Source organism: Rissa tridactyla, chromosome 6 (assembly GCF_028500815.1).
Source record: "Rissa tridactyla isolate bRisTri1 chromosome 6, bRisTri1.patW.cur.20221130, whole genome shotgun sequence".
NCBI lineage: Eukaryota > Metazoa > Chordata > Aves > Charadriiformes > Laridae > Rissa > Rissa tridactyla.
In genome coordinates, this window is record NC_071471.1 from 29,933,713 (window position 1) to 29,961,663 (window position 27,951).

Genomic DNA, 27,951 nt, shown 5'->3' on the forward strand with positions numbered 1-27,951 from the left:
TCCTTATTAACTTAGTTTATTAGGGACGGCATTTTCATAGCTACGCTGTGCATAGTCCCGTGGGGAGGGCTCCAGTTGATGGCCAGGGCAGCCCCTTGCTCTCTGTTACGAAGAGCTCACTGCCTTGGCCAGTTCCAGTGTTACTTTTAGCAGTCAGTGCTGGGCAGCAGCGTCAGTGCTGGGCACAACCTGCCCTGGAGACCTCCACCAGCTTTGCAAGTCCTGCTGCTTCCAGACAAAGTCTATGGCGGAGGGTGGAAACCACAAATAAGTCAAAATCCCTTCCCTCTTCTCTAAATGTACTCAGTGCTTCTAGAAAGGGATGGGGGCAGCCCCTCAGCTGCCATCCCGTGACATTAAAGTGCTTCAAACAAAACAGGGCCGATGGAGGTGTGCTGCTCAAGGGACTGGGGTGCCAGCTCCAGGCAGCAGCAAGAGGGCTCAGCTTGGGGTTGGGGACAGGAAAGACCAAGTTGGACCAGCATCTGGCAGCCCCAGGGCTTGCAGAGACAGAGAGCGAGGAGGAGAGCAGCTGCTCTCCTGGGGAAAACACGCAGAAGCAAGACAGGAGGAGGGAAAAACCCTGGGGGAGCGAGTGGGGAGCTGAACCGCCCCTTCCCAGGCTAGACCTGTCTCTGTCAGGATGCTGCAGAGCAGGGGGGAGATACTGCCATGCAGCGAGACTTGCAGCCACCCTCTCTGACCAAGCCTAGCAGCCACCTCTCCTGGTCCCAGCCTCTCCTGCCACCCTCGCAGGGACAGCCCATGAAGGATCACATCCCAGCCTCAAGCCAGGGCATGAGCTGCAAGAGCTGTTGCCCCTAGATGCCTTCTGCCAGTGTATTGCTCCTCAGTCCCTCAACGCCCTTCTTGCACATACACAGGCCACACCGTCCTTCCAAACACCCCACATCCCACCCATGACAGGTGGTGCTGGACACTCACCTGTGCCATGGGCTAAAGCATCCCTCTGCGATGCAGGGGCGCCTCCTCGACTGACAACTAGCCCCAGAGAGCAGAGCTCATCTTGGACCCCCTTGCACCCCCCTGGAGCTATCAGTTGTGGCAGGCAGCTCTGCATTGCCAAGGGACTGACCCTTTGCAGCACCCCAGTGCCAAACCCCTCTCCCCCATGCAACCCCCATTGCAAGCAGGCTGCCTGGCCGCCCCGCTGTGTCGCAGTCGGGAAGCCTTGAGGCTTTGCCTGGCTCAGGGACGCCTCTCCCAAGGGGAGTAGGAGATCTGCTGGGACAGGAGACATCTGGCAAACACCAGCCCCATCCAGGGGTGAGGAACCAGGAGCAGGACAGTCCTGGAGGTTTTATACCGGTGAGTCCCAAGCAGATAACATGTGTCCTAAAGAGGCATTTCAAGTAGCACCTCCTGGTGGGGGGGAGCGGGACACAGTTAAAAATACAAATGATCACATTAAAAAAAATAAAACTAAATCCAGCAGATTAAAAAACAAAAAAACAACCTAAAATGACACACCGAGACAGAGGCTCAGGGGATGTGGCTGGAGGCTCTGAGCCTTCAGCCACATCCTGCCAGGTCTCGGGCAGAAGGCAGCTGCACGCAAGGCAGGTCCTGGTGCCACCAGTGAGGTCCCATGTCACCCTTAGAGGAGAACACCCCCCAGGAGGACAGACCGACAGCATGAGGAGGAAGCAGCGTTGGAAGCCTTGCTTACTACATCCTCCGGCCATAGGGATCTGCCTCTGCTGAAAGCCTGGCACCACTGGTCCCCTTGTGCAGCTGCTCCAGGGGAAAAGCCCCTCAGCAGCACAGGTGGACGGTGGAAGGCAGGGAAAAGCAGCTCAGCACAGATGGCACGGACAGGCACACTGCCACCTCCTCTGCTCTGATCCTGGAGCGAGAGAAACTGCTCTCCGGCAGTGTCCCAAGCCAGATTTGAGAAAGGGAGCTGTTAAATGTACAATCAACCCCAAATGCCCACCCTCCCTTGCACACAACCTCCAGCAGCAGGACAGGGGATCGGAGGACTCAGAGACCTGATTTTCTGCCTCCAAGGAGCAGATGTGGCCAGAGCTTCCTAGTATCCAGGTGATGAGCAGAAAATGCCGACCCTCTGGAGGACTCTGCCGGCGAGGAGGGCACAAGGACTAGCAGCTCAGCCCTGCCTGGTCTGGCATGAGCAACTGCTTGGAAAAGGCCCCTGTTCTGCCTGCAGGACAGGCGGGATCAAAGGCATCAGGAAGCGCGAGCAGTACCTGAAGCAGACCCGCCTGATGGAAGATGCCCCTTCCCCAGCCCAGCACTCCTGCATGGGGGAAAATATATCCCTTCAAGACAGCGCTCCAGGGCTCCTGATGGTCCTCCTCATCTGCAGTCCATGTAGCTCAGTCTCTGGTGATGAAGGCCACACACATAAATAACCCCACGATCTGCTCCACTGCTGCAACGTGCTCATGTGGCTGCCACCGCCTCTGGCTGCTCCAGCTCATCTTCGTAATCCGAGACGTAGGACTCCATGCTCTGTTTGGCCAGCAGCTCTCTCCGGGCTTGAAGCCGCTCGCAGCGGGGACAGTTTGTGGATTTGAAGCAGGATTTGTGGTAGCAGGCTTTGCAATCTGTGGGGGAGAGCACGGCTGAGAGCTGGCAGGAACTGCCAGATGCTCTGCACCCTGGGGAGCAATGCTCCAGCCTTGTCCAGGAAGACATTTCAAACCAAAGCTGGGGCAGAACAAGCACCAGAAGTGGGGGTCCAGCACCGTGCTGGAAGCAGCAAGAAGTCATGCAGGGTCACTGCACCAACTTGCAAAGCTTTTGGGAGCACAGGCAGGAGGCTTCTGGCTCTGCAGAAGATCCCACCCCCAACTTTCCTGATTCTCCAAGGAAACAGTGACTTTGCCCCAAGTTTTCTCTGACACTGCGTCTGCCAAATCAAGGCTTGCATGTTGTCAGGAGCCATTTCAAGCCAGTTCAGGGGGTCCCAAGCTGCAGGAACAACCTCTGTTTGCCCATTAGTACCGAGCGTTATTGAAGACGAGTCCTGAAGGGGCCCAGGGATTTCTGGCAGGCAGGAAGGTCATGGAGACAAAGCCTTCAGGCTCTCTCTGCTCTACAAAGTCAGCTCTGGCCATCCAAGGAGGGGCAAGGGAGCTGCATGCAGGCTGCAGCCTGTCCCATAACCACAGCAGAAGGGAAGCCAGGGCTCCCAGACACCCGCTTGCTGCAGTCACAACCCAACTGCCTGCTGCTGCAGCGGCAGACAGCACATAGCGTGGTCAGGAAGGGACCTACACGCTCCACCGTGCCAGCAGCTCTGGCCAAACACGGTTATAATGCTGATCTGCTGGTGGGATACCGTGTCTCTGCAGGCACAGAGGCACTCTGGTCTGGCTCACTCGGGGTTTGTACCTCTCGCTAGCACAAAAGGTCGCTCAAGCTGAAGGCAGACCTTGGTGGACCCAGAGTCTGTCCCCTCCCTGTTTCTCCCCAGCATCTCACCTTCACAGGTCCTGCACTTGTTGAGCTCAAAGGGGAAGATGATGTCACCCTCATTCTGGCAGAACTCGCAGATGAAGCCTTTGGCTTGGCACAGCTGGAAGGAGAAAAGGTGAGCATAAAGCAGCTAAATGCTCCTCACCTCCCTAGCAAGCAGGACAGCCGGACATGGTGCCCTGCTCTAACCATGTGGGACAGTTCTTCCCCAACATGGAGCACAGCAAAGCAGAATCAACATGTGTCAGGGGCGGGGGAGAACCAAAATGGAGCAACAAACATCCTATATGTGCTGGGTAGGAGCTCTGTGGAGCAGGCAGGAGCAGTTAGCATTGAATCAGTTAATTTGGTGGCTGCCCTGCACATCAAAGGCCTGCCCATTGGTTATCTTTGCAGCAAAGCCTGCTCCCAAGGCTGCTCCCGAGGGTGTGCAGCCGCACAGGAGGCAGGCGAGGAGGCCTTACCATGCATTTCTCAATGTGCAGGCTGCCTGCCTTCAGGAGTTCTGTCAGGCGAGGCATCAGGTCCCCTTTCTTTGTGGCACTGAGGTCGCTTAGCGAGTAGAGGTGCAAATCCTCCGTCAAGTGGCCAGGCACCGCATCAAAGGAGTCTAGGAGGCTGCAAGGACAGAGAAACCAGAGCTCAGAGCAAAGCAACTCCACTAAGCCCCCTCTCTCCACTGCCTCTGCTCTCTCTCCCCCTCCAGTCCCCTCTCCCCCTGTTACTCATTGCACAGGCTGCACAGATCCCCAGTGCAAATTGCCACAGGACACATCCAGGACAGGAGAACAGCTTCACCTCACAGCGCAGGACTCACTCTTTAGCTAGCCGACACGTCTTAAACATGTTCTTCATGTGGAAAAGCTGGATTCGCAGCAGCTGGAGAGGAAGCGGGGACACGAGAATTAGTAAACAGAGTACGGTCCTTGGCCAAGCATGTCTGCCCTGTTTCCTGCACAGGTGAACTGATTGTAGCTCCTCGGCTGCTGCTCGTGTGCCCCCAGAGTGTTTACAGCATGCACGGCAAAGTGAGCACAACCGTTGTCATGTGCTCCAGGAGATAACTGAAGCCCAGCTGGACGCCAGGCAGAAAATCCTTTTGAAATTCCTACATTACTGTACAAAGAGCAAGACGTGAACGGAAACCCTGCAGTGCTGGGGTTTTAAGCCTCAAAAACTGAAATATCCACTCCTCCATAGCTTCCCTGGAATACGGTTTACAATTGTCACCCAATCCCCACTCAGGAAGGCGTGGAAAGGGTCTTACCCACACTTGGTTGAGAGACTTCACTTTCCGGTACAGGGCAGGATTGATATCCTGCACGTTGAAGAGCGGGTCACTCCAGATCTTGCTCAGCAGGTCTTTGGAGAAGTTGCTCACGTAGTATTTGCTGAAGTCCCACTTGCGCAGGATGCGGCTGGGGATGACCGTCTGGGCGTTCTCGTGGCAGCACTGGCAGAAATACTTCCCCAGGTATTCGCAGTACCGCAGCCGCTTGATGTAATCTGGCCACACCAAGGCAGGCATGGAGGTCAGCCAAGGCATGGGCCCTGCCCAACCACTTAATGGACTCCCAACGTTGCTCAGCATTTCCAATAAGCAAAGCAGTCTGCCTTGCTGGTACCTCCTCCAGCCCCAAAGCGCTCAACACTGTGGTCTGTAAGCACCCCTGCAAACTGCAAAAGCCTTTGGGACCACAGTCCAGTCTCATGCAGTCACCATCTACCTACACGTTCAGGAAAGATGGCTCATCAAAGAGCTCTGCAGCTGTACCCGCAGCAGAATCTGCCAGGAGCTTTAGGACCGCAACAGATGACTGCCTTAGAAGAGGCGACATCTGAAATGTGCTCCAAAGGACTGCTCTTTGCCTCCACCAGCCCTGTGACCTTCTGGAGAAGGAGGTTCCTCTGTGGATGGTGGCCACCAATGTGCAGACAGAGCTGGCAAAGGCAGCGTACCATTTCCCCAGTGACCTTGTGCTGAGCTCTGGCACCACCCACCCACCCTGTGTCTTCCCACATGTTCACAGGTTCTCCCCTGCTCTCAAGCTACGGGTCAGGGTCCCAGCACTCACCAGGATCAGTCCGGATGCCGCAGCCCGCACACCGGTAATTCTGCTTGGCCACGGCCACCTTCCTCCTGCCCAGAGACAGATGACTCATGTGAGTCCAGGTCTGATGGCACCTGGCACCAGAGGATGGGCACCGGCACAGGGCTGGATGTCAGAGATGGCCACATGCTGTGCCATGTAAGTGTGGACAACAAAGCCAAGGGGAAAAGCCCTGCTGTGCCCTGGTGCACACCAAAGGCACCAACCGCAGACACTGGCTCTATCTCACAGCACCAGCTGCTGGTGGTGACCACTGTGGATTTACCAGGCTCAGGGCAGGGAAGCCCTGGCAGCCAAGCGGGAAGGAGAGGATTATCAACCTTGGTGTTGATGGAAAAGCGTTGGAAAGGGCAGGTCCCCAGAGAGCCCCTGGTCGCGTGGGTCCTTACGTTGGGGCTGGGTGAACATTGAAGATGATCTGTGGTCGTGGTGGGGCCCACTCCAGGTTTCCGCGCACCCGAATCCTCAGCTTGTAGATGTCGGCATGTTCTCCGTCATCGGGAGAGATGGGCAGAGAGTCAGGGATGGGCAGGAGCTGTGAGAGGCAGGCAAGAGGGTCAGATCCCTACCTGGTACTGCAAAGGCAATGCACCTGGTTGGCTTTCCAGACACCTGCAGCTGCAGCCCTCTGGAAAACTGCCAGGCACCAAGCTGCTGCGCCAGGGGGCTGGAGAAGAGATGTCCCCAGGGATCCGGGCACTCTGCTGTAGGAAGGTCCAGTGGTAGAGCCCCTCTTAGCTGCACCCATCTCCCAGACAAAACCCCTCCTCCAGCTCCACAAAGGGATCACTGTGACTAGCAAAGCCCCTGGATACTGGGCTGAAGCCAGGGGTTCAGGGAAGAGTGATCAAATGCAATCGATGACCGGACACTCAAACTCCTACCTTTTGCGGGGCGTCGTGCTCAGGAACCAGCCACTCCAATTCAGAGGCAGCTGGGAGCTGCATACCCTCAAACTGCTTCAGTAAGCCCATGGCCACAGCCTCCGCCGAGTTGGAATTGAGGAAGGAGTGGGATCTAGACAGCAAAGGAAGGGGTTAGTATCGGGTATCACAGCTGCGCCCTCTTCACAACCCTTGATGCCAGTCCCAGCTCAAGCCAAAGATGCTCCCTTCAACCCTGGTAACTTATTTCTGCACTGCTATACAGGCTTACAATTGATGTAAGTGACTGACTTCTGTCTTTGCAGCTGCCCCCAAGCAAAGCTGGCTAATGGCCCAACAACAACTGTATAGAAAGGCAAGCAAAACATATCTTACCTAATGAAACCTGTGCCTGTTTGCAGGGGAAGCTGCAAAGTGAGAGCCAGCGTCTGTACGAGCCAGAAGCAATCACCCTCCCAGTACGAACCTACCCAAGAAGCTGCCAAGCAGAGACACAGCTTTGTACCTCACCTAACGAGCAGAGGGGTCCCTGCATCCCATATGGATTTTGCTTTCAGAGCATTAACACAGCGGCTGTGCTTAAAACAGGTTGTGATTCACCTCCCGACAGCCCCCACCTCTCCAGCCTGGGGCAGGACCAAGCGCTTTGCATTTAAACTGCTGCTGCACTGCACAGACAGCCTGTGCATCGCTGTGTGCCAGTGGTTCCACATCTGGGCCACAGCACAGCAGCAAGGGTTGGAGAGAAGGTGGCACGTAGTCTAACAGGCTGTCCCGGCTGAAAGCAGGGAGGTAGAGGAGGCTCAGAGCCAGCAGCAAGCCAGTAGCCAGTCCAGATGCTCCAGGTCATGCCAGATCCTCTCCACAGCCTCTTACCTACTAGGAGGTATGGGCATCTCTCCTGACCCCAGTCCACATCATATCTACCTCATGTGAATATTCTGTTCAACTCAGGTGCTGCTTCCCAAATTTAAGACTAGTTACCAGTGCCCCACTGCTAAGAAAGGGATGGAGGGAGGGAGGGATGGATGGACGGATGGATGGATGGAGGGATGTCCACTCCCATGCAAAACAGCAGCTGATGCACATGGAAGAGCAGAGTTGGGCAGGAACGGGAACTTGGTACCAAGATGTCTCGCCATGAGTCGAAGACGTACATGGACTCTGAGGAGAGAAAGGACTTCCTGCCGGAGTCTGGGTTCCTCTTGATGTCTGCATCTGTATCACAAACAGACAAGGTGGAGCAGATGGGGCAGGGCAGGGGGATACACTCATTTCAAACCAAAGCATCACTGTAAAACTCATCAAGCTGTTCAAAAGCACGTGAACTACAGCATCAACCTCTACCAGTGGCACTTTACAAGGGAAGGACACGGTGGGATGCTGTGAGAACAGTGAGCCTGGGGTTTGGGGAAGACAAGTGGCTGCTGGCACAGGTCACACACCAAGTCCTTGCAGTGACGTGGCCTGAAATAGTATGCACACAGGAGCTAAGAGGGCAGGACAACAAGGTTAGCAAGAAGGTTTAGTAGCTTTCTACACAGAGTATTGATGCTGCAGGGGATTAGCAATGAGATGCAGAGCCCTTTTCTCTACTTGACCACAACCTGTATGATCAGGCTGTGGCCATGCCACAGCTTATCAGTGACTGCGCAGCCAGGGCTGGCAGCCTAAGCCCAGCGCTCCAAAGACACATCAGCGTCCATGCAGAGAATGGGCCAGCAGCCACAGGGGCCAGCCCTCTGCAGAGGCCACAGACCCATCTCCTGAGGAGGAAGGGGTCCAAGATAAGGTGCAGGGCATTGGGATCCTGCTCCTTCCACCCCTCTATCATCTCCCCAACAGCCCTGGGCTGCCCCACATCCCTCCTTGGTGCCAGCTTCAGGTACCAGGCAGAACTCAGTGGTACCTTCATCAGTCATCTCTTTCTTTCACTCCAACAGGTTTCTCTGCTGAACACTAACAGTGAATTCATCTGACCAGTGGAAGGACCCCGAGACAGGAGACTCTTCCAGCGGCACAAGGTAGGCAGAAACAGGCAGCAACCCTGCTTCATTACAGACTGTCAGAAACAGGAAGGCGGGCACGGGAGGGGAAAGTATTAAAGGTCAAGACAGAAGAGGCCAATGCCACAACCTTCAGCCCAGCATGACTGCTTTTTTGTACCTCTGGGGAGCTCTAGGAACAGGGTCTGCAGTGACCACACTGTCCCCAAAAACAGGCTTGCAGCTCCCCTGAGCCAGTGGCCCAGTGCCTGGCCAGGGGAGGCACAGCTCAGGGTCCCTGCCCCTCCGCCCTGAGCAGGTCAGCTATGGGGACCCGCACAGAGCCCATCTGACACCAGCCAGGCACCAACCACACACTGAGGCCAGTGAATCGCAGCCCGCCTGAGCGAAGAGTGCCACCCCCCAAGCCACTGGCTCCCCTAGGAAGAGCGGGGCAGCCCTGGCAGCAAAAGGAACAAGTCCCAGTCCTGCCCATATATTTACAGGCTCACAGTAGGGGAATTCAGCATGGATGCTTGACCTCCTTGTTTGACATCCATTGCTAGAAACAGGCAGAGGAAAGCATCCTAATGCTAAGGAATCCACATATTTACATCACGTGAACAGACTTCTAACTGCAGAAAACAGGGAATTCAGGCAAATATAGCCTCTCGACCACGCGGGGCACTGGCCAAACATACCTGCCATGCTCTGGTGCCTTCGGCTCTGTACAGGAAGGTACCACGTGGTCATAGACTATGACGAACATCAGTAAACAGTGGGACACACGCAGCACAGCGTGGGCCAAGTGTTACAGGGAGGCAGAGCTGGCAAGCTCAGGCACTGGCATCATCTTAGGATTGGCAGAGGGATCCAAATCTGACCCCAGGCTCCTGAGGGGGCTAGCACTGGGGTCCGGCCACCGCTCACTTCCCAACCTTAACTGCAGACAGTTCCCAAAAGTCTCCAGTCAGCTGCCCAAAACACGTCTGCTGACAATGCTTTCACCAGGTGGGCAGTCCCCCAGAGGCTCGTGAACAGCCCCCAAACCTAAGGACATCACTCTACCCCCTGCATGCCAGCTTCAGGCCAGGATGAGCCCCCCTTGATTAAACCCTTGGGTGGTAAGGACAGGACACGTGTGTGCTGACAGGGAAGCTCTGAGCACCAGCATCTCTGGCAGGAGCAATATGCTGGCACCAAACACCTGACAGGAGAGATCAGCAGCAGCCCACGTAGGCTCTTCCCTTGCTAAAGCAAACAGGGAGCACATGAAGGTTATTTAAATGTGGCCAGGAGACCGGAAGGATTATCTGGTAGTACCATAAACAATAAAAACACTAAGCAAGATCTGGCTGCCCGTGATGCCGGTGCCCAGGGCCTCCACTGTGAACAAACTGCCTGTGCCCTGCCTGCTCTCACTACTTTTCCCTCCAGGCTCCTTTGTGGAAGGATTCTTCTCCAAGTCAAGTCTGGGCAGGATGGGAAGGGTTGGCTGTGGTTCAGAGCAGAGCTGTGGCACGCCAGCTCTGCCGAGTCAAGCAGGATAAACTCCCCAAGGCACCTGGGACAGAGACCTGGTTCCACACTCTAGAGGACTCAGCTCTCATCCAGCGCAGGCTCAGCCTTCAGCAGCTGCAGAGCTACAAAGCTGTGCCATTGCTCTGCCGAGCCCTACCCCAGGCAAGACAGGTCTTCCCCACAGCAGGCATGTTTGGTATATCCAAAATACTGCACAGCAAAATGCCCTGGGGGAGGGAGCCCACGGCAGAGCTCCCCTGCCTCCTCTCTGCTCCATCCTGCCATGTCATCCTGCCACGGCTTTTCTTGATTATGTCTGGATGATACTGTTCACAGTTCCCAAATCAGGCGGATTTCTGTGAAGTGTGCATGTGCACACACACACGCACACACCTTGCACACACAGGCACGCATGCCGCAGGGGAGCACTGCGGGGTACTACCTGAGAACAAGGAAGCCATTGACACTGAGAGGCCGTTCTTGGACATTTGAATCAGGTTAGATCCATCGTTACCATCTGTATAACACGGTGATGACAAAACAGTTGACTTCAGTGCTTCGGCCAGGTCAAAGAGAAAGGGCATAATACAAGAGCAGCACTCGCACAAGAATTCACACACCCCTCTGTGGGCTTCCAAACTGAGCCCAAAATCTAGCCCTCAGGGACTGAAAGGAAAACTTTGCTGTCAACAGTTCAGAGACGAGAAGCTTATAGCTGGAGACTGGACTGCTCCACCTTCTTTTTAAAGTCAGTGAGCTGGAGGTACTGCCAAAAAGTAAGTCATCCACCTCGGAGGATGATCACAGCTCTGAAGGAAAGGGACACCCAGGGATCCAGAGAGGTCTCCTGTGGGCAATAGGCTCAGCCACCCAAGCTGCCAGGAGAAGAGACTACAGGTATTACAGGTCAGGATGTGACCAGTGCCCACCACTGCCACCCAAGAGAGAAGTGGTCAGAGCTACGGCTCCTTCTGCCTGGGGAGGAGAGCAGGATGGCAGCTCTCCCACATCTCTCTAGCTGTCACAGCTGCTATGTGGAGCAGGCAATGACATGGAAACCACCAACCAGCCAGAGGCACTGAATGCTAGAGGCTTACAGAGGATTTTGAAGTCATGCCACCACATGAGGGAAACTGGTTGCCCTGCTCATACTCAGAATTCAGCCATTTGCTTTGGAAAAGCTATCCTGAAGGCCAGAGGGACATGCTCTTCTTCAGCGGGACTGACCTCAACACAACCACATCAAGAAGAACTTTGTCTTTATGCAAGAACCAACAGAGCCGTTCCCTCCTACCTCGGATCTCATACTCTTCCACATCCTCTGCTGAGCCAGAGTCAGAGAGCCGCATGGAGCCGTGGGAGCTGAACTGGGACCCGCTGTCTGTCGCCACAAGACCTGGGAGAAATACAACACAGCCAGCCATCAATGGAAGTGGTCTGAAGGGTCACTGACAGCTAAGGCAGAAGCTGATATTCAGGCACGGCCAGGGCAGGGAGGGATGGAGGTCAAGGATGGAAAACACTACGGGTTCAAAATAAAATTACATTCTATTACTCAATGCCAGCAGCACACAAGCGTTATCAACATACAGTATCAGTCCCGTTATGGCCTTCAATAGCAGCAGAGTTTCACAGATCTCTGCAGCACCTTGCTAGCAATATGATTGTTTCCCATGAACAGGCAGGAAGGCAGGATGCTAGAAGAAGAGGTAACAAACAGAAAACCCACATCCCACCAGCTGATGAGCCCAAAACACATCACCCACTGTCTGAGCCCATCTCCTGGCAGGTAGGGAACAGGTGCTTGGTGCGGATCTGCTGGCGCCGAATGCGAATCTTTTGTTTAAGCTCCTGGATCTCCTTGTCGCTGTCCTCCTCCTCCTCCTCCAGCTGCCGGCTCATCATGTTGCATTTCATCAGCTCAATGGCAGCGATCAGGGACTCTGAGATGCTGAAGTGGGCATTCTCCTGCAAGGCAAGAGCAAAAGCATTCAAGGCTGTAGCACGGAGAAACTAGGAAGACTTGGTAAAACCTTGTTCCCCACCTGTGACAGGAAAGAGCTTATTACTCATGAAGGGTGGTAGAAAGGCCTTAATCCCTACTGACCCCACAAAACCTGGTCCTCTTCTATGAGGACCTATAAACTAAAACTTTCTTGGGCACCAGAATATTCACAAAACACAAGGGGCATCCTACGAAGAGGATGTGCAACACATCCACTCTGGGGAGTCAGAACACGTCCCTGAAGAGCCCTAACACGTTGCAAAACTGCTGTGTATATGCTGGATAGGCAGGTGCTGGCTGCCAGACACTACTGAGGAACTCAACCTTGAAATTCTGTGCACAGCTATGGGATTATCTTCCCCATGGAGGAAAGTATCATGAACCTGCAGTAAGATACGTTCTCCAATGCACACAGGCTGCTGCTGCCTCCCTCACCTTCTCCAGGTCTGCACAGCTGCCGAAGTCCTGCTCAGAGAGGTAGCTGATGAGGGACTGCCCTTCTGAGGGTCTTCTGAACATCCCTTCCCCTGAGCTCAGGTACTGTCCAGAGTCTAGAAAAGCAAGGGAAAAAACATACGAGGGACGGACCTGCTATGCCCGTGCTAACGAGCCCTGCCAGTGCCCAACCTCATCCCAGCTGAGGCCGCCACAGCCGATGGAGAAGCCTGACCAGGAGCAAGATCCCTGCTGAGGCTGGCTGTACTCACCATACTCCATGTAGAGGGAGCTGGGTGTGCTCAGTTCACTGCTCTGGGTGGAAGCAGAGACCGGCCCTCTCCCTCCACCTGGATCCCCGTGGGACTCTGGAAGGGAAGACGACATCAGGCACACATCAGTATCCTGGAGACACCGAGCCATTGCACAGGGTGAAATGAAAGGGGCTCAGCATCACACAGGCAGGCACAAATGGATGGGAAGCAAGGAGGGACTTCTTCCTCCTCCATGCCACAGCTGAGGGGCCCAGAAGGGGACAAAACTAGAAGGGCATTTCAGGCAGGAGAGGAGAAGGGGAAAGGAGAGAAGCTCATGAAAGCCACAGAGTAGTTGAGTCATGAGCCTTCCTTTTGTTACCCACTAGCAGAGCTGCAGGACACAACACGCTCCAGCAAGCGCCTCTGCCAGCCCCTTCTTCCTGCTGGAGCACCTCCAAGGGAAGAGTTATCCCCAGGGCAGAGTCAGGAGACAGGGAGAAACCAGAGCAGCCAAGGGATCTGTGGGGCTCCCAGCCCTGAAAAGCAGCCTGGACAACAGCAGAAGGAGGCATCTGAAGGACATGCTCTTGCTCCAACTAGAAGCCAGGGCTCCCGGCACACAACCCTGGAGCCTGGGCTGCAGTGTTCAAGGTGACCTACACAGGCTGTGGGCAGGTCTCTGCCCCACGCACACACCATGGTGCAACTCCCTGCTGGGCTGAGCCAGCGGGGACTGCCAGGAGCTGGGCCTGACCGGAGACCAACAACGGCTGGTGCTCTATGGAGAGTCATGGTGCCGGGGAGCACCCGGCACCCGGAGCCGGAGCAGCTGAAGGAGACTGAAAACACCCTGCCTGGAACGTACAGGTGTGAACACTGGACAGGCACCGGCTGACACCCTGAGCACAAGAGAAGGGCAACCCCATCCTCTCCACCTCCTACTTCGCTTTGCTCCCAGCTTTGTGCCATATCCCTGATGTGGCTGGAGCCATCCTCGCTACCTCCTACTCCTCTTTGCTCCCAGCTTCGTGCCATAACCCTGATGTGGCTGGAGGTTCCCAAGCCCACTAACCGCAGCATCCCTCCCTGCTGGGATCATGAAGTAGCATCCACCAGGATGGGGCCTGGGACCAACCCAGCTGCGCGGTGTGGGGTGGAGCGGAGCCAACCCTCCCCTCAGGGAGGGGCCCTCCCTCACACTCGTCGCTGTGGCAACCAGGGTCAGCTGACCTGGTTGGGAGGTGGAAACAGGTCAGGTGACCCAAACTGACCAATGGGGTGCTCCATCCCATCCGCCATGCTCAGTATGAAAGCTGAGGGACTAAAGGGTGAGCTCTTCTCCTTCGGCTCTCTTCCAGTGAGTCTTCTTCAAGGGCTTTGTTTCTTCAGTGGCTCTCTTTCTTCAATGACTGACATCTGAGGAGGACCCCTCAGCTCGTCTGCCTTTGATCCTGGTGAGTTCCAGTTCCCATTTGTCACTGAGTCCAGTCTGGAACTTTCCCAGTGATGTCTCCCGGGGAGCTTGATATGGTTTTATATATATTTTTATATATATATATAGTATCTATTTCTTTATTTCCCTTTAAATTTTATTATTTATATTTCATTTAAGTAGTTTATTTTTTTTCTAAACTCATAACTCTCTTTATCTCTCTTCTTCCTTTCCTTGGAGCAACAGGTGGCAGAGAGCATCTGTCATCTTGTCATTGGCCAACCCGGCCAAAACTGCGACACCACCCCACAGGCTGAGTGACAAAGAAGACCCACCTGGGTGGGAGGCTTTCATGAATAATTGTTGTAGCCTGGCAGGGTATCATGCAGCCACCTCAACTCTGCTTAATACATCATGATCACTAGCCTGGGGGATGCCAGCCTACAACAGAGCCTACTGCTGAAGGACAAAGCGAGGCAGTGCTCTGCATCCTCTGCTGGAGCAGAACAGAGCTGGACATGTTTGACTGAACGCCTACCACCTCCAGGAAGGAGCCTTCCCAGCCACAGAGCCCTCAGCACCCAGATGTGAGCTCGACAAACCCAGTGCTGCTGTTCAACAAATGGAAAAGAAAACAGCCCAATTTTGAGCTGCTGACTCTTTCTGCATGTGGGGCAAAGAGATGGCAGCACCCCAGCACCTCTGCTTGGGGGGAAACCTGCCCCAAGCCCAGAAGAGCACCCAGGAGTCCTGGCTGTGGGTGCAAGCTGGCTGGGACACAGTTGAACTCAGGCAACATCAAACCTCCCTGTGCCACAGATTTACTAAATGAATGGAAAAATAAGATGTTCCAGCCCATGCCTGCTTAGCTGCCAGCCCTTATTCACTAGGTGAGAGATGAAACCTCTTCTGGTTCCTGAGGCAGTGGTGTGGAGTGCAGGGGACACTGCTCCGGGACTTTGGTGGCCAGTGCTCCCAAATGCCATGCAGGGGAGCTGGGCACCCTTCTGGGTCTGGTCCACTGCTCCCAAAAACCAAGCTGGGATCTTCAGTCAGGTCGCATGCATAAACCTGGCCATGCTTCAAAGCACCAGCTGGGACACGGGGAAGAAAGAAATTTTCTTGGTTTTCTAAATGGACACTAATGGGTTGATGGAAATCCTGAACTTGATGCAATGATCACTAATGAAGGGCTGTTATACTGGCTCCCAAACCTGCCACTGGATCTTCTATTATAATGGTGATATCCCTGAGGGCTCCTGGGCAGACAGAGGAGGAAGAGGGCAGCGTTAAGGGAGAGAAAACAAAGACAGACTGGTTACTACTCAGCAAGGACCTCCACCTTTACCATGAAGGCAGCACTGGTCAGGTGGACTCCCTCAAACTGGTTGTCCCCTCACATCCCACTCCGCACCCCCCTCATGCATTCATCCACTGAAGAGCACAGGAGGACCCAGCAGATTACCAGAAGGATGACATCCTACCAGTAGGATGAGCCCCAGCCCAGTGCGCTGCCATGGCCCAGCCAGGCAAGGCCAGTGGGGAAGCAGGACGGCTAATGCCACAGCATTGCTGCCATCTTCTAAGTTTTCGGTAAAAGCCGACGTACCAATAACAGACTGCCCCAGGGCATTCTGGGATGCAAGCTGCCCATCACTCCATTGTGGAGCAGGAAAGCTAAGGGCAAAGACCAAACTTCCCAACTGATCCATGGAGTCAAAGGGGTGACCAGCATCAGCCCCCGGGTACCAGTGACTCCCACACCCCAAAGCCATCACAAGAAAATTCATCCCATTACCGTGCAACTTGCCCGAAGCCACGTTGGTGTCAGAGTGTGAGCGCACATGGCTCTTCTTGAGGATGCCTTGCAGAGCTGATGACTGTCCCTCTGAGAAGCTGGACCGGCGCAACAGGCTCAGGCCCCTGCTTCCACCTCCACTCGCCCCCTGCTCCCCTGTGGATGAGACTGAGTCCAGCTTCTGGGAGCTGCTGGAGGAGAAGAGTTTGGAGCTGCTGCTTTTGGTGCTGTTGGTGCTGGCGCTGCTGCATGCTCGGCCACGGCGCCCCAAGTTCCCAATGGCCAGATACTCGGGCCCATCGTTAGCATCGCTTTGCGGATCATCCTGACTCCCCGTCCAAGTGTCCTCGCTCTGGCTGGTGGTGCTGGAGCTCATCTCGCTGGCTGGAGAGAAGGGGTCTTTGGGTGAGGGGACATGGAAGCAGGTAGCAGAGCCAGGCTGCTCCAGAGGGGACCTGCCATCGCTGAAGGACGAGGACCGGGTGGATGGGCTGCGCTCCTGGGGTTGGCTAGAGCTGGAGCTAACAGAGGAGCTCGCTGGTCTCCTGTCTGGACAGAGGCAGGAGCAGGATGTCACACACCCTGGCACAAGCAGACCACCCTACAGCAATAAGCTTGTGGCTTCACACTGGCATGCCCACCCATCATGGGCAAAGGCCAGGGATCACTCTCCCAGCATGGGCAGAGATCTCCTCACACCCATCCAGTGCAATGACTCCAAGAGCAGAAAAAAGGTAAAGTCTTTTTTGGGTCTATCCTGAGCTTCCCAGCCCACACCTGTTACCTGAGAGGCCAGAGGAGGCTGGATGGTGGAAGCTGGAGAAGGACCCAAAGCAGTGCTGCTGTGTGCATCCTGCAGCGGGGATGTACAGGGACCCAGAGAGGGCAGTCAGGCTCTGACTCTTGGTCACCGGAGGTGGACCCTCACTCTTCCTGGTAAGCTGAAGAGAGGTGGCACCATTATAAATCAGCATTTATGGGGCTACATATCAAAGGAGCAGCAACAGAAAAGAATTGACCTGTGAGCGCCTGGTCACCAGTCAACAAAGGACGTGGCAGCCCTGGGGGCAGGAGGATGAGGAGCGAAAAATGCCGTGGTGAAAAAGGGAAGGGGCTTTTTGTTCTTAGCTAAACGGCAAGCTCCTATTGGGAAATTACCAGGCTCTCAGTGTAACGATCCAGGCAGCCCAGTGCCGCAGGCAGATGGCTCTCCTGTCCTTCAGTGTTGCGGTCACACATCTCTCTTGCCTCAGCAGAAGGACCTGACGCGCACAGGGACGGCAGTGACGTGCCGGCCAGCTGAAAGAACACAGTCCCCATTTAATGAAGCCTCATTAATTGCTTTGCACAAAGAAAGCGGCCGCTGTTCCCTCCTCTGGGGAAGGGGCACATGGCACTGGACTGCATGAGGGGTCACTGGCATCACCAGCAGGAGTGGGCACCCAGGTGTCCTGGGGTGCTGCTCATACCCTCTGAGGGTGGGTGTCCCTCATGACCAAGCAGCTCTGCTTGCTGGCCCTGAAGCTTGGGACCATTGGAGAGGGCTTTAGAGGTGCCTCTTACAAGGAACCAGTCCTCGGGTCCTCATATTCAAATCCTCAATGCCAGCCAGAAGCGGGGTGCCCCACTACAAGTTCCACACAACCATCTCCCCCAGCCTGACCCCTGCCAGGCTTGCACAGGGACCAGTTCACTACTGTCTTCCCCTCTTGCAGCTCCTTTTGCTACTTCCAAGTCCAGCCCCTTGTCCAAGGGCTCCGTGTGTCCGGAATGAGACCTCACACAAGCAGCCGCAGCCAGCTGGCGCCTGAGGAGAGCGAGACAGATGGAAAAGCCAGGACCTCAACTCACCATGGAGGTGTCGATCTGAGCCAGAAGCCTGGGGTTGTTCTGCTCGACAGCCTCCAGGCACTGCAGCATGGCCGTGACGTGGGCGTCACTGAGCAGGAAGGCAGTGTCTGGGGAAAGAAAACTGATGCTCGGGGGGAGTCCCTTTCACCCACGTGGTTTGACAGTGCCGATTGCTCACACGCAAACCACCTCTTCTGCCATCCCCCCCTCGCTCCCACATGGCTTGGAAATGTCACCAGCTACACATTTTCCTAATAAGAAGGAAAAAGCCTGTTTCTCCTTACCTGCGTAGAATTTCCTGATGTACTGCCGGTTCCCCAGGAGTGGTCTCAGCTGTGCCGACAGGCAGTGGCACTGCAGGCTGTGCTGCAGCCACAGCTGGGCGATGGCCTGGTCCCCTGGGCCCTCTGGGTCAGGCTGGCCACTCTCCTGCAGGCTGATGAACTGGAAAGGGACGCCAGTCACAGGTTAAGGCATGCAAAGGGGTTGTTCCACCAAACAGCTTTGGTTTCCACCCCAATAACGGCAGCTTTCCAGTACTGGTCACTGTCAGTGGGAAGGAGGACCTATCCGAGTAGCTCGCAGCCACCAGGGAGGCAGAAGCACAGGGGAGGAACAATGCTTCAAAGGTCAGCCAGTGACCAAAGTCCTCTGACAGCCACCAGCACTATGAATTTCTCCTGCACGTTCTCCCACCTGTGTGCCTCGCCCCTGACCTGGAAGGACCCCACGCTCCCAAATTCAACCCAGCCCTGGTGGTGATGGTCATGTTCTTGCTGACACACTAACTGAGGAAGCTAAACACCTGAGCTGCTGCAACTTGAAGAGCTGGTCTGGAGTCACCCTGCATTCTTCCAGCAGCAGGCTGGACATTAGGGACCACCAGTGGTCAACCCCTTGTGTCCATGGTGGGGGCCACAGACGTCGGCACGGGGCAGCCGAGAGCATCCCAGTGTGCCAGTGGTCAGCAGAAGCTGGGAACAGGAGAACCAAATGCATGGTCAAGGCACAACCCAGAAATGGGACAGCCCAGGCTTTCAGAGGTTTGCAGGGGGGCATGAATCACCCCTGCGCACACACAAGCGCTGCTTGTGCTGGTTCCCTTGGTGATGCCTGCTGTAGCCAGCTGAGCTGAGCTGGAGACTGGCCTGGGAGAAATAAGCAGCCGATTGTCTCAGCCCAAGCCACGCCAAGTTCCTGGGACATGGCTTGTACACAAACACACGGCTGCTTCAGCTGCCACAAGCCATGGCGCCGCTTTACCCAGGGCGGGCCAACAGCCAAGGTGCTGCCATCCCACCGGCGAGGCTCACAGCCCAGCTGCCCTCTCCCCTCCCCGCTGGGCACACAAAACCAACCCACCAGAACCCACCTTCTCCAGATGATGAGCAGAGCCAGGACTCAGCCAGCGAATGTCCTTTACAAACTGCCAGTAATCCTTCTGTCTGCAGCACACCTACCCGGGACAGGCACAGTTAGATACCACCACCCAAATCCCAGTTAAATGACAACATCCCCCATTAGCCCCTTGCTACCATAAGGGGACAGCCCCTAAACCTGGCAAAATGGCACAGAAAATAGAGGAAGAGCAGCACTGCTTTACAGAGGAGAAACAGCACAAGCATATAATGCAGTTTTGTAGATCAAGGGACCAAGTCAAAAAGCACTGGCTTGACGTAGGTAAATTGTCTCCTGCCCCTCCCACAGTGACCTCTCAGTTGTAGTCAGCCCACAAGTGACCAGACAACAGATCCCCCAAGTTTCTCTTCTTCCACCAGGTAAGATCCCAGTCCATCATGCCACGGAGACAGGAGAGGTCTTAGGGAACGGACCTCAGGTGCCAGCTGCACCTACAGCAAAGCGTGTTTGGGGTCTCAGCTGTGCCCGAGTCCTCCCAATCGCTCTGGGCAGTGTCACATGTACATCCCTGGTCCTTTGAAGGTCTGCCAAGTTCAAGGTTGACCAAGTTTCCATGTTATCGCTCCCCTTCCTGCTGAGGGGGGCCCAGGCACCTCAGCCCCTCAGAGAAGGGGATACCCACAGCAACATGGAAACACATTCCAGCAAAACCAGCAACCACTGCCATCTTCTGATGCAAGACACCACCGAGGACACCAGCAGGGCTGAGCACCCCAGGTAAGAAATTTGGCACTGCGTTTCTATCAGCTCTTTGCCCCCATCTTTATTCAGACAAGAAGTTATTTTGTTCTTAGTTATTCTTCCCGTTAAAGAGGAACTGCAGCAGAGTTGCTGTTTTCCTCACCACCCTAACGGGTGTAAACACAGCCCCAAAAGGTCTCTCTTCACCAAAAGGCTGATTATTTTTTCTTCCATCTTTATTTCCTCTTTTACAAGCGTCAGAGGAATGGGTTCTGTTTTGTGGTTTATTGTCTGGTGGGGGGGTGGTGGTGGTTTGGTTTTTAAAGACTAGAGAATGAACATTGCAATTTTAGTCCTCTAGATTGAATTGGGGTTTTCTGGACAAATAAAATTCACTCACTTGCCCTAGTTCTCTTAACATGTACATATGGATTTTTTCACTTTTTTTTTTTATTTATTCTCAGTTGTAAGGAAAAAAAACTGATAAGAAAATACTATGTATAAGGAAGTGTTTTGCTGGAGACACTAAAAACTGCTGTTAGGAAGCTGTATTATTACAGGCTTTCCTTTGCACCTCTTATACCTTGATTGGTGTCAACACGTGCCCAAGCAGGGGAGACATTTCTATGTAAAAGAGCTGCCTTCGCCTATAGTAAAAGCATTGAGGAAGGCAACGCGCTGTCCTGCTTTGCAGATCTGGCATGAAGTGTTACCAATAGACAGACAAGTATAAATTATTTAAATCCCACTTCCTGAAGCCTATTAATAGCACGCCTCTCAGAAGGGAGCACTGCACTCCTCTCATGTAAAAGGCAGTTTCTCTCTCTACAGATCTCCCAAAGAAGGTCCCTGGTCCATGCCACTGGGGACTAATGGGAACAGAGCGGCAGGGTAACGAGTGCTGGTTGCAAACTTAAATCCAGGGAGCAAAGCACCCTCCTGGGACAACCTACCAGCCTGGGTCTTCCTGGAGGCTTATCAGCTCGGGTGCAGCATTGCATAGGTGCAGTTTTCCTGCTCCTGGACCCAGCTGGCCCTCGCAAGCTGCCCGGGGCTCCTCTGCATTGCTCGCTTCCCTGCATCTCGCTCTGGCTGGCAGAGGCGCCGATGGGAAGCCTGCCCTCAGGCATGCCCTGCAGACTTGCTTCAGCTTCCCACTGTAAGTTAATTGTGCTGGTAATTGTAAGCTGAAAGGGAGACCTTCAGGCCTCTGCACACAAGTGGGAAAGAGAAATTCTTCCAGGCAGACGTGGAAGAGGGAACGGCTGGGTGAGCTGCAAGGCACAACGAGAGCCTGGAAAGAGAGATCCCTTTCACGCAGAGCGCGGATTTGGCTGCCAGCTCCTGTTATTAACACAACTAACCAGAAACAGTAAAGATGTGAGGTTTCTCTTGCCAGGCCTCGCTGGGGAGTTGTCCAAGTGCAGATGATATGGGGCTGACTCATTGCAAATGCAATTTTATCGCTTGGCTGCAGCAGGAAGAAAGGAGAGAAGGGCTGGCCTCAGCGCCGGGGGCACAGGTACTTAGAAAAACCACGCTGAAGGTGGATGAGTGAGAAAAAACACGCACTCAGGTCCCTCTGACAACCACAGTGCTTGCCAGGAAAGCTCAGTCCCTGCTTCGACCATTTCCCACACTGCTACCAGTGTTGTACCCACCCCGTGCTACAAGCACTGAAGTGAGCTGCAGCAGACAGGACTGTCCCACCTGCACCGAAGCTGCGACAGACAGACAGCAGCGCTGGCAGGACAGAGCCCCACCTTGTCGTGGATGAGCCCGTGGTAGAGGATGCTGTGCATGTCTCTGCAGAGCCGTTCCAAGCCGCCATACTTGGACCAGACATTCGGGTTGCTGGTGGACACCAAACCTTCCACTGTGGTCTTCAGGTTGCCTAGCAGCTTCCAATGCTCCTTCCTGCAGAGGAACACAGCAAATTGCAGCAGGTATACAGCAAGAGATTCACAACAGGACCAAGGTATTGCACTCTCTCCAAGGAGACTCTGGTCAGGCTGAAACCTTTGGTGGCCCAGAAGCTAGCAAAGGTGAGCTAAAGGACTTCACATCTCCCTGCGGTCTCCCATCCATGGTTTGTGGACAGGAGGCCATATCATAATGATTCTTGTGATGGTTGGTAGCCACCACCAATGTGGTCTCAGGAGACAGCCCAAACAAAGACTGGTGGCTCTTACAATATACCACTTGCTTAATAAGGGCCTAAAAAGCTGGAGGACATCTTTCCAGCTAGCCTCTTCCTTGCTTCACTCACATGCTTTATCAGAGACTGTTCAGAGCAGCAGCCCGTCAGGAGTACAGCAGCTGTAAGGCAACGGCATGATGTCCATCACATCTAGCAGCCACTGGCCATGCTGTACCCGCGTTTACAGAGAGCGGCACTCCCCGAGCAATGTGCACCACACCGAGCACTCCAGCACCGTCAGGATGCAGAGGTGCTCCACTCCAAGGCTGGAAGCTCTTCATCTGCACCTCCATCTGTACCTGCTCTCTGACCCCTGAGCTGCTGTAGGCGCAAGTGGACTTTCTTGCAAAAGCTTACATCATGTTCTGGACTAGCAAACTGCAGGTGTGTTCTAGCGCTTGCACAGCATTCCTCATCGACATCACCCCCCTCAGCTACCCTGCATACAGCAAGAAATCACCACTATCCACCATAAAGCAGAAGTGACGGTGCAAAGAGGTAACGTCATTTGCTTATGAAAAGCAACTTTGGGGAAGGAAGCTTTGGATGACAGATCCCCGCTCAAGCCGCTTGACAGTGTTGCCAGAGGAACAGCAGCCATCAGAAACACGTATTCGGATAGGAGCCACTCTCTCAGAAGCAACAGGAATGTTGCAAGATATATTTGAGGGTGTAAATGCCAAAAAAAAAAAAAAGCCTCTGCAGGGTTTGTAACAAAATCACCCGAGGTGACAGCTTGGAATGAAAGTCCAACCTTTCAATTGGCAAGAAACAAGCCACAGAGTTTCAGCTGTTAATCCCTCCCACGGCTAAAACCAAATTGGATTTCCAAAGCAAAAGGAAAACAAAAAAAGGGAAAATAAATTCAAAATAAATAACATTATTTAAAACTGCTCTCATTTTCATCCCTTGTGGATGAAAGTGTAGGCTGCACACTTCTGCAGCACAGAGAAGGACACTAAAAAGTAACATAATCCTGGTATTTAAAACCAAGCTTTTCTCACCAATATTCTCTTTTTGAGACTTGTTTGCTGTAGCCAAGCTGATCAGGTGAACAAGCAGATCATCAAATATTGGCTCTACTGCAAGCTCCCCATCCGCTCCCTTCGCGAGGTCTCCCAGGGAGCCCTCACCACTTTCAGTGCCCACCTAAGCTTAAACCACGCAGAAGCCAGCCCATCCCACCAGTAAAGCCTGTCACCCTGCCAGCACAGGAGCTCCAAACCAGAGCTGCAATGCATATGGAAGTATGTATATGTTTATCATGTACTTAGACTAACAAGCACGGTCAGGGCTTTATCTCAGGAGAGACGGAAGAAGAAAGCACGGATACAAACCTAAGTCAGCTTCCTGAAGGACATCTGACTCGGGGAGACACAGAAAACTGATCCAGCTCTTCTGATGTTACGTGTTTTTCCCATTCCCTGAGGGATGCAGATGCTCTTTGACAAGGGACCGGTGACGCCACTCTGGGTGTCCGTGGATGCCCAAATGCAGCTGCTGCAGGCATCCATGGATGCTCAGAGCGGCATTGCCAGTCCCTGGTCAAAGAGCATCTGCGGCCACTGAGCTCAAAACTTCACCAGCACCTCCCCAAGATATTTCTAACGCTCAGAGTTGGGAAACGCAAGTGAAAGTTCGGCCACGCCGTTGATCTTCCCAGTCAGTGAGTCAGGGGAACTCCCTCCCCGTGTTATTTCCCACTACAGAAAGCAGGCGACGTACACAAGGATGCGGGGGTAGGACACACAGAGCTGTGCCTTTCCAAATGACCCGTCCCATTAAAGGAGTTGTGCATCTGCCCAGATGTAGGAAACCAGAATCCAACAGACTGGAGCCCTCCTAGCACAGGGAAACCACTGGAGCCCTCCTAGCACAGCGCCCTCCTAGCACAGGGAAACGAATGTTAAGCAATCCTCGAACAAAATAACCTCAAAATGGTAAAACGTTGAACTCGGAAGCACATACGGAATGAGCAGCACAAAGAAAGCACCTTTGCAGAGGTGATGCAGAAGCTACCAAGAGTGAATTAAGGCCCTGTAAGACAGTAAGGATCTCATGGGACTTGTTGGCCCAAAGCAGTTCACAAATTGGATGCACAAGACCCTACTGATACCCAAAACCCATCTGTTTCTGGGCTGGAACACAGTGTATGCTGAAAACCATACAGTGACACGAGGCTGGAGAAATGAAGACCCACAGAGCTGGCTGCAGGTGGCAGGGAGATGGAGAGAGCGCAGCTAACCACGTTTTGGCTTTGACCAGACGCGTGGGTTAACCCTGAATCAGTGGCAAGGTTCGCTCCTCTCCCATTGACGGAGCCTGAGCTTGGGCTGCCAGGAGGGATGGAGAAAGCCTGAAGTCCCAGCTGCCACCAAGTTCCCCGTTTCAGCAGGTGTTTGGAGCAATACTAAGAAAATGTGCTTGTTTTTTCCTGAAGAAAGAAAATTCTCCTTTGCTCATGCTAAAGACAGCCTGACACGGGGGTAAGGCCAGCTCGTATCATATCGTGAAAACACCCTGACTTACAGGAAGGGCAAAGTGAGCAACACGCCCCAGAGAGGTCACAGTACATGAACAGAGATTCCCCTGCAAGAACCACACGTGCTTCTGCTCTCCTGCCTTACCAGAGCCTGGTTCCCCAGCCAGAAGGGCCGAGGGTGTTTGCAGGGGCTATCGCTGGTGGAGCACGGGTGAGACCTCAGCCTATCCCCTCTCCTTCCTTAAAGATGGCCTCTGATCCAGCCTCCAATTTTAACCACCAGCTCCCCAAACTCGGCGCTGGGTCTCCTTGCTTTACCACCACAAATTCCATCCTCAGGGACAGCAGCATCGACCCACCGCCAGGAACTGCCCCAAATATAACTGAACCTTCTGCGCTGGAGTGATAAAAGACAGAATCCGGCCTTGGAGCCAGAAACGGCTTAATGCCGCCACCACTGCTGACGGCGACAGGGAAACATGGCTTGCTGGCTCAAGGCTTTCTCAGCCCCTCTGTGCCAGCTGGAACTTCTCTAGGTCCAAGTCAGCAAAGGTGACTCACAGCAGAGGCAGGGAGCCATGCTGCTGACTCAGGTGACCTTCTTCATTTAAAATAAAGCCAATCCTTAGTTACTTTCTAAACCAGAATCACACAGGTAGCTAGTATTAAAAAAAAAAAAGGCAGCTCATCTTTCTTGCAAACAACATCTGCTGTGTGTCTCCCCGTGCTCTGCAGGAGAGATGTAGCAATGGCTGCTCCAACCCTGTCCTCTACCTGGAGGAGTCTCTTGATCCTTCTCAGCACATGACAGAGGTCGGGCTGAGGATGCCGAGGTCGTGCAGGGACTTCCACCAGATCTCCAAGGACATTTCCGTGCCAGCTGTCGGTTCCTCCTGCGGATCCTGACGGCTGCTGTGCACAGCCTGCTCCCACCTCGCTGTTCCCGGCTCTCCGAGACAACCATCAGCCCCTTCCCTGGGCTCCCCCTCCACCTGCTCCTCGGGCAGGCTCGGCACTGCCGGGAAAAGGGATTAAAAGAAAGGCAGGCTTCATGCAATTCATCTGCAGCCGTGGGGAGTGGCTGGCGAGGCAGAGGAGGCCAGAAGGGCTCTGCCAGCCCGGTGGGTCATCCCTGAAGCACCCGGGCAGGGAGAGCGGAGCAGGATGGCTGGGAAACCCAACTGCAGGGTGGCTTGTACCGGTACCAAAAGCTGGCACTGGTACAAAAGGGCAGGCACATCCACAAAGGGCTCCCCCGGCAAACACAGCCCAGAGCTGCTGCTTGCCGGAGCGTTCCTGCTCTGCACTGGTAAGGGATAAGGGAAGAAAATAGGGATTAAAGGTGTTCTTTTAGCTTTCTCCCAGCATGGCGGATAGTTTTACCTGCTCATCCTGGAGAAGCCTCCCGTAGGCAGATGACCACAACCTGTGGACCCAGGATACTGTCCACCAGGATCTGATCTGCCCAGGACCTGTCTGCGACAAGCAGAGCAGACCCCCCCTGCATCCCTGCGACCAGTCGCTCACCTTCCTCCACGGCTCCCAGAACAGGTCCCCCTTAGGAACCCTCTCCTCTGGTCTTGCTGTCCCCAGGGGCCTTGCTGGTGATGGAGATGAAGGTGGCAGCTCTTTCCTATCCCGCCTGGCTCCCCCTGGCACTGCTGCATCCTCCAGACCACGCGCCCACTGCTCCGAGGCACCGAGAGCAGAAGGAGAGCACCAACCTCCCCAACTGAGCCTTGATGGCCATCGGCATGACATCCCATGCTCCCTGACACATTCCAGAGCTGCTCCTCAGGAGGAGAGGCAGCAACACCCAGCACAAGACCCTCATTTTCCTCTCCTGCGCCCCCAGAAGGGCGGACTTCAGCAGAATCACTTTATCTTCTGCGTTTCCCATGATCCACAAGAAGATGGATCTGGTGACCTCCACCCTATTGCCATCAGTCATGGCCACGCTCTATAGTGACACGGCACCTCCTCGGGAATTAAAACGCTAAACCGTTTGCACAAAGGACAAGGAGGGGGTGCAGGGCCTGTGCCAGGGTCCTCCCCAGTGCACCACCGGGGGCCAGGACGACAAACAGGACCCCCCTCGCGTGCCAGCACTGCAGGGGACGAGTCCCCCCTCATCCCCGGGGGTGGCACCACATCAGCCCTATTAGTCACATCGACAGTAGCACAGGACTGGCACTTGCAAAGACAAGAAAATGCACAAAGATCCTTCTGGAAAGAAAAAGAAACGGATGGAGACAATTCCCGTCTCCTTTCTGAGGCTGCTGGCTCTGAAGCACGAAGCTACAGGGGGAGAACAGCTCGGCCCCTGTGAAACCGATGGTGGCCCAGACCTGGGCTGTGGCTTTAGAAGCACCAGTGGCACTTGCCCGGACGACATCGGCAGCGCGCAGGGAGCGGTGGCAGAGCCCCCCGGGTAAGGGTCGCGTCTCCCTCCCAGATCGAGATCCTCCCGTTCTCGTTCCGCACCCACCCCCAGCACCAGGTCACCACCGAAGCCCGAAGCAAATGGCCACAGACACGCAAAGACCGGCCCCACGCCGCTCTAACAGCCCAGCTCGCCCCCACGGGGGACCCGACCCCCGCGCTCCGCAAGCGCCGGTCGCCACCCGGCACGGGGTGGTGGGGGACGTGTGCTTCCTCCCAGATCGCCCCCGGGTTACCCGCCCTCCGCATCTGTGCCCTGGTGCTGCGTGTGCACCCCCGCACGCCCACGCGGGAAACGAGCTCGCCGGAGGCATCGCGGAGACCCCCGCCCCTCCCCGCGCATCCCCCGGCGCCAAGCGCGCCCCAGCACCGCTGCCACCCGTGTTCTTGCACGCGCACCCCGTGGCACGGATAATTTGCACGCGCGCCCCCACGCGTGCACCACACCCCCCCTCCCCCGCGCACACACACGACCCTGCCCCCACGCGTGCCTCGCCCCCGCCCCCCCCCCCACGCTGCCAGCACAACACGCTCCCCCACGCCCCCGGCACGGGCACACATACACGCGTGCCCTGCCCACCACACCCCCCCCACGCCATGCCTCCCACGCGTGCCCACGCAGGCCGCGTTTCCCCCCGGTACACCCACCCCCACCCCCGCCCCGCACCACCGCCCCCCCGCGCGTGCCAGGCCTCCCACGCACCCCGCCGCGTCACGCCGCGCCGCGCCCCCCACGCGCGGCCCCACCTGCTCTCCGCGCGCCCCTCGCGCGGCCCGACCTCCATCCCGGGCGCGCGCGCGGCCCCGCGCCGCCGCCGTCACGTGGGGGCGAGCGCGCGCCGCGCCCCGCCCTGCCCCGCCCCGAACTACATCTCCCGGCATGCACCGCGCGTCGGCCGCGCTGAGGCGGGGGCCGGCCGTCATGAGAAGTGTTTCGCCTCAGTTTCCCGCCCTTCCGCTATCGCGACAGCTCTCTCGCCGCC

At 55.2% G+C, this 27,951-nt stretch overlaps 1 protein-coding gene across 6 annotated transcripts; it reads right to left on the minus strand.

The window, feature by feature from the left end:
- RUBCN (rubicon autophagy regulator) lies at positions 1-27,770 on the minus strand. 6 transcript variants are annotated; one of them, XM_054205346.1, is made up of 23 exons: positions 27,716-27,770; positions 21,608-21,761; positions 19,117-19,200; positions 18,029-18,188; positions 17,745-17,851; positions 17,052-17,192; positions 16,678-16,834; positions 15,894-16,442; positions 15,310-15,354; positions 12,679-12,774; positions 12,407-12,522; positions 11,733-11,934; positions 11,261-11,362; positions 10,409-10,483; positions 7,618-7,678; positions 6,461-6,593; positions 5,966-6,111; positions 5,541-5,605; positions 4,733-4,971; positions 4,283-4,344; positions 3,930-4,083; positions 3,472-3,565; positions 1-2,591 (listed from the first exon to the last, which is right to left on the minus strand). In XM_054205346.1, the coding sequence occupies exons 1-23, from the start codon at positions 27,751-27,753 to the stop codon at positions 2,428-2,430; spliced, it is 3,144 nt and encodes a 1,047-aa protein (XP_054061321.1). In that variant the 5' UTR covers positions 27,754-27,770; the 3' UTR covers positions 1-2,427. The 6 variants fall into 6 exon arrangements, with proteins under 6 accessions (XP_054061321.1, XP_054061317.1, XP_054061320.1 ...); XM_054205342.1 differs by lacking the exon at positions 15,310-15,354; XM_054205345.1 differs by lacking the exons at positions 15,310-15,354; positions 27,716-27,770 and adding an exon at positions 25,301-27,179.
- Positions 27,771-27,951: the final 181 nt, after the last annotated feature.

Coding starts and splice junctions, on each gene's coding strand:
- RUBCN (XM_054205346.1), bottom strand. CDS start 27,753: ATGGAGGTCGGGCCGCGCGAGGGGCGCGCGGAGAGCAG. Junction 15,355..15,893: donor GGCTTCGGGCAAGTTGCACG/GTAATGGGATGA, acceptor CTGTCTGCCCAG/GAGCCCTCAGGGATATCACC. Junction 5,606..5,965: donor AATGTTCACCCAGCCCCAAC/GTAAGGACCCAC, acceptor GTCTCTGGGCAG/GAGGAAGGTGGCCGTGGCCA.